Source organism: Mirounga leonina, unplaced genomic scaffold, assembly GCF_011800145.1.
Source record: "Mirounga leonina isolate KUSES-001 unplaced genomic scaffold, KU_Mleo_1.0 Mir_93, whole genome shotgun sequence".
NCBI classification, from domain to species: domain Eukaryota; kingdom Metazoa; phylum Chordata; class Mammalia; order Carnivora; family Phocidae; genus Mirounga; species Mirounga leonina.
In genome coordinates this window covers 20,048,892-20,055,287 of record NW_023270854.1, presented here as the reverse complement: position 1 = coordinate 20,055,287, position 6,396 = coordinate 20,048,892, and the positions used below count along the sequence as shown (strand labels likewise).

Below are 6,396 nucleotides of genomic sequence, written 5' to 3'. Positions count from 1 at the left end.
GCTCGCTATTATGTCATTATGGGATGATGATGATGATAATAATAACTTCACCTCTTTTTGCTTTAATATTTTCATTTCCAAAATGACCTAAAAGGTTGTACCTGATAAACTGCAAGAATTTTTTGGCTCTAAAATTCTATTCCTTATAGGGATAGAGACTTCCTAATATATGCTCCACCTACAGCAGCTTGCAACATGAGGGTATTTAATACATGCAAGTAATATGGTAGAGAAGATGGGATGACATACATTCCTGATCTGGAACACTGGTAACTTTTTTATAGTGCAATATATAATAATCTGTCTAGATTTTTTTTGGTCTTCAGAATATAATAAGAAAACATTCCTTTTAAAAGTTTTGTTATGCTTTATCCCTTTTAAAATTGATACTCTTGATTATGTTTGATAGAAGAATTTAATTTTAGAAATTCAACACCATGGCTTCCTATTCACTTATGCTTTATTTCTATAGCCTATCACATGTTCAGGCTCACAGCTCTGCATTCTGGCATCGACCTTCAAATGACACAACTGGTCATGTCTCTTCCAACGTAACTGGGGTCTATGTGAGCCCAGGAGTCCTTGCACACTCAAGATACCCACACACAGAATTATCCAGGTAATGTTTGATATAGCAGTGTTTACCCAGGTTGGAATGTGTTCTCTACAGGAACATATTTGTTCTATTCTTTCTCAGGAAATATATTTAATCATTTAATTCACCCATATTCATGTTAAGCATCTGCTGTATTCTCAGTATCATTCTAAATCACCATGAGGCAATTCATAAGAAGGAGAATATTTGATAATCTCTGTTTTCGAGGAGCTGATGTTCTAGTTGGGGACTTAAATATTTGCACAGATAGAAAATATATATAAAAAAGGAATAAATGTAAAGTATAAATGTAGGTGGGGAGAGGCAGAGGAGCAAATATGCTGGCAATGTAGGATTTAATACACAAATTAGACTGTGATGGGAGAATGTGTCATATTCAAAGTTGCAAGAGTCCTACTCAATTGGTGATCACCTTATTTTCTTCTACTGTTTTAGCCTCTGGACCTGTATGTTGCATGTTTTATAGGTTTCTTCTATCTGACCTCTGACACATATGACCTTGACATAGAAACCTGGCTCTGTTCTCCAGATTTCTTCTATTAGCTTTGGAGACTAGACCCAGCTCCCTTTGGTTCCTGACCTTACCCATTGGCTGAATTCACCTTACCCCAAGGCTGTATCTCTCATCTTCAGCCCTATTATAGAAATTTGACCTTGACTATAAATTACTTATTCCACTTGGAAGTTTGATTGGGTTTCCCTGACTCTGCAATTCCTACCCTCTGTTGCTTAATTTTGCCCTAGAGGCTCTGTAGAGAGTCTGAACCTTGTTTCTTGATTCTGGATAAAAATATAAACTCTTTATATTGTTGCTGAGACAATGTGAAAGAATGAATGAGCTCAATAGGGTGGAGTTAGAAAATGTTCTTTCTTGTTTGCAGAGGCAAACTAATTTATGTAATCATAGAATTGAGAAGCCTTAAATAACATCTAGTCCGCTAGTTCTTAACCCCAGCTGCAATTTAGAATTTTCTAAGAACTAACCAATGGCTGAGGCCCACTCACTTGGTTACTCAATGTCTATGGCTGCTTTAAGACTATAATGGCAGGTTAGAGTAATTGTGACCAAAACTGTATGGCTCACAAAGCTGAAACCATGTACTATCTGGCCCTGTACAGAACAAGTTTGCTGACCCTAAACTTAGAGTGAAAGAGACAAGGGCCTGGGAATGTGAACAATAAAGGCTGAGCATGGGTACTGAGCCTCTAAAAGAAACTGGGAAGATTGTGGTGGGAGCGTGGTTGAGGAAACCAATGAGAATGGAATATCACAGAAGCCAAGGGAGGAGACTATTCAAAAGAGGGGAGGGATGGTCTTCAGAGGCAAATGTTACTGAGGTTTTACATATGGTGAGGACTAAAGTATGTCAGTTAGATTTGAGTGAATGAATGTCATTGGTGACTTTATTAAGAGGGATTTTGGTGGCATGGAAGAGGCAGAAGTCAGACAGGATTGGGTTGAAAGGTATGGAATGGAGATGTTGTGTTAGGCGAGTCTCAAGAAATTTCATTTTCCAGAGAAAGAGAGAGAAAGGGAAGTAGCTACAGGGGGATTTGGAATCAAAGGGAATTTTTTTGGTTAAGATGGAAGAGATTTGAATGTATATAAATGTTAAAAGCAAGAAGCCATTTAATAGGAAAGTGGTGAAGTATTAAATCCCAGAGGAAGAATGAAAAAAAAAAAAGTTGCTGAGAAGAGCAGGGATGGGGTTTGGGGGTAGGGGGAGGATTGGGGGGGATGGGATCCAAGGACAGATTGGTAGATCTGCTTTAAGCAGGAGGATGGGATAGCTCCCCTGGGTTTGCAGATTTGGTACCTAGTGGGGCTTTGAGAGACTTTGCATTTGATGGTTTCAAATTTCCCAATGAAATGGAAAGGAGGGGAAGTCATTTGATGGTAATGAGGTGGGTCAATTTGTGTACGAGCGTTGGTGGGTGGAGGTTACAGGTTTGAAGAGAGAGAAGATTGAGAAAGATTTACAAAATGAGAGAGTATCTTAGAGAAATATAATAGGATGATGGAGCAGTACAGAAAATCTATTCAAGAATGCTAATCATACATTTATATTGACTCTGATTTGCCCAGGTACTTGACTTTCCCTGATAGTGTGGCTGCTCAAGGGCAAGTCCAGAGAAAGCAGCCATTTATTTGCCAGCTGGAGGAATGACGAGGGAAGTGCAAGAGATTTTAGGGAATTAGTGTTATTGAAATAATGGACCATGGAACAAAAGGTGGATAAGGAGGTATGTGAGTGAAACAGGGTCTGCTGGGCCAACATTTTTTAATTATCATTAAAGATTGTATTTATTTTAGAGAGAAAAAGAGAGAGAATGCGTGCGAGAAGAGGGAGGGGCAGAGAGAGAGAAAGGGAGAAAATCCTCAAGCAGACTCCCTGCTGAGTGTGGAGCCCAGTGTGGGGTTCGATCCCAGGACTTTGAGATCATGACCTGAGCTGAAACGAAGAGTCAGACGTTTAACCAACTGAGCCACCCAGGTGCCCCTGGGCCGACAATTTAAATAAGACTGAAGAAAGGTTGCTATAGGGGGAATTGAATAAATAAGCTGGAAGGAGAAGAGATGGTGGTGAGAGCATAGGATTCTTGAGGGAGTGATTTTGGAAGTGGAACAGTTTGGAGTAATGACAACATCCAGTGAAGGATTAGGTGTACAATGGAGAATTTACCATTGAAGTGCTATTCTGCTTATGTGGAAAGACAATGCTCCCCCCGCCCCGCCCCGCCGCCCAATCACTGGAAACTGGAATAAAAGATGAGATATTGATAGATTTTAATTTCTTCTGTTAGAGAAAGGGTGCAATTACTTTCACCTGGATAAAAACTTGGACTTCAAGCTTAAATTTCTTCGGCTATATAAAGGGATTCTTATCATGTTACTGCACTAAGGTATAAATAACACAAAAGAGATGAAAAATCACAAGCATTTTTGTTTTTCATTACTGATATTGTCATTTACACTCTTCTTAGGTAAAAGGAAATTGCTGTAATAACTGGTCTCTGTGGGAAGTCTTTTTGGCTTGTCTCTTAGCCTCTGTGATAACAACAGCAATTGGAGTACTCATAATATGCCTGGTGAACAATAGAGGAAATGACAATTCTCCCATTACTAGCCTGCTACCCTCCAACAATGACATTCCTGGAATGACATCTACTACTTCTAAACCTGCAGTGACCACCACTTCAACTGAACCCACAACTATAACCACTTCCACAGAATCTACAACCACTGCAACGTCCACTGAACCTACAACCCCAGCAGGCCCCACCGTCACTTCGACAGGACCTACAACCTTGACAGCCACCACCGTCACTACAACAGGACCTACAACCTCAACATCTGCCACCATCACTTCAACAGGACTGACAGACACCACCGTCACTACAACAGGACCTATAACCACGGCCAAAAACATCCCTTAAAGGAAACCCACAAATACAACAGCCACCACCATCACTGCAACTGAACATACAATCACAAAGCTACAACCACCACTTCAAGTAAAACCACAGCTGACCCCACTTTAACAGAATCTACAACTGTTGCAACTTCCATTACAACAAATGCCATTATAACTGAATCTTAGTGGACAACCAAAACAGTTACCACATCTACCATCTCTTCGACTGAACCCACAACTCAATTTACTTCAGCTGAATCTACAACTACCACCACTTCCACTTCACCTACAACTACTGTAACTGCCACTTAGTTTAGAATAACAGTGGCCATCGCTCTCCTTCAACCAGAATCTCCACCTATTCATCTAAACTAAAGATGCCACCATTCATACTTCAATAGAGTTACCATTAGTTGTCAAAATGTGGTCTTCTGTGACAAGTTATGCTTTAGTTATGATCACTACAGCTCAGCCTGCAACCATCCTCCTCCACTGGCTCTTCCCCCAAACCACAGCTGCTTCTTCTCCAGTACGTGCTGAGTCTGTATCTACTGGCATCACTACATTATACTCGAAGCAGCTACCATGGGGCCCCTTGAAGAACGACAACTTAGACAATGAGCAATGGAATAATTATCTGAATTTTCACTAAATCAGGACTCAGGAGTTCCAAAAGTCTTAATACTGATTTTATTTTTAAAGAGCTGAACACTTACGCTTTTGTTTCTATATTTCAAAATAATATAATTTCATATAGACAAGGTAACCCAATTTATTTAGGAAATCTTTTAAGAAAATTTATATAAAACCTTAGAGTAAAATTAGTCATTTAGATTTTAATATGTATTGGTTTCCATTCAGAACATTGCATTTTTCTGTACACAAATTACATGCATAATAAAAAAATTTTATATGTGGAGATTTAAACAAACATGTAGAGAAAATTTTAGAATTTAGAATTTTTTTCTTTATGGTGAAGTTTATGTTTCTGCAGTTTCTCTTTAGATTGTAATTACCTTTTAAAAACCATATTTAATTTGCATTAATATTAGTCAAAGTGCATTTGAATCTCTATTTTAAAATTAATTTTGCAAAAATCTTGTAAGTCAATCAAAGAGATGTCTTAAGTCCCAACTATGTACTAAAGTATGGAAGATAGAGAAGAAGAAAGTAACAATGCAGATAAGTAGTAAATTCATTAATTTATACTGTGTTACTATTGATTTCCTAATAATTCTAGCAGGTTTAAATTATAATTGCTGATACCCCAGACTTACTCCATCAGGATCTTTAGATTGCAACTAGTAATCTATTACTTAAAAAACTTCACAGGTGTTTGTAGTGTCCAGGCAGGTTTGAGAATCAGTGGGTTCAAAGATCATAGTTTAAGAATGACATTAGTTAGTGTGATATATATTTTAATTTAAAATATTAAAAATCAGAATCATGTTCAAGGCATGAAAAAAAAAAGAATTATAGACCTAGTTATGTGCAAAAAACCTTACTTAGTCAATTATATATATGATCAAGAGGGGAATGTTTTATTTACTACATTATATAAAAATATTTTCAAGAAAAAGTTATATTAAACCTTATGGGCAAACTAAAGTATTTAAAATTTCTTAAAATTGGACCACAGTGGGGGCACCTGGGTGGCTGTCAGTTAAGCATCTGCCTTCAGCTCAGGTCATGATTTCAGGGTCCTAGGATTGAGCCCCATGTCAGGCTCCCTGCTCAGCAGGGAGTCTGCTTCTCCCTCTCCCTCTGCCCCTCCCCCCGCCACTCATGCTCTCTCTCAAATAAATAAATAAAATCTTAAAAAAAAAAAAAACTGGACCAAAGTGAATACTCATTGTTAATTCTTAATAGCTGCTATTTTTATTATAGGTGCTTAGAAGTAATGACATTTTAGTAAATACATTAATTTAGATTTTTAATAATACATATTGGCCTTTCCTCCCCTTCTTGCTGTTTTATGAGATCTTTAAATTTTTTTTTAAAGATTTTATTTATTTATTCATGAGAGAGAGAGAGAGAGAGAGAGAGAGAGGCAGAGGGAGAAGCAGGCTCCCAAGGAGCAGGGAGCCCGATGTGGGACTCGATCCCAGGACCCTGGGATCATGACCTGAGCCAAAGGCAGACGCTTAACCATCTGAGCCACTCAGGTGCCCGAGAGCTTTAAATCTTTTACGAGATGTTTAAGACATCACTGATTAGACCATTCAGTTTCTGATTTGGAGTTATCATTTTATGATTCTTTCACAAGTCTGCTAGTCGTCAGAATGATAAATGATCCAAAGTTTAGCCATACTTGTAAATAGATACATGTACAGCTTATTTGATAAAGAATGGTAACATTTCAGG

The 6,396-nt window shown here is 38.1% G+C and overlaps 1 protein-coding gene across 1 annotated transcript; it reads left to right on the top strand.

The window, feature by feature from the left end:
• The first annotated feature begins 437 nt into the window (after nucleotides 1–437).
• Nucleotides 438–4,292, top strand: LOC118004726 (dynactin-associated protein-like). Its single transcript, XM_034996273.1, has 3 exons — nucleotides 438–619; nucleotides 1,972–1,978; nucleotides 3,602–4,292. The coding sequence occupies exons 1-3, from the start codon at nucleotides 438–440 to the stop codon at nucleotides 4,052–4,054; spliced, it is 642 nt and encodes a 213-aa protein (XP_034852164.1). The 3' UTR covers nucleotides 4,055–4,292.
• The last annotated feature ends 2,104 nt before the right edge of the window (nucleotides 4,293–6,396 follow it).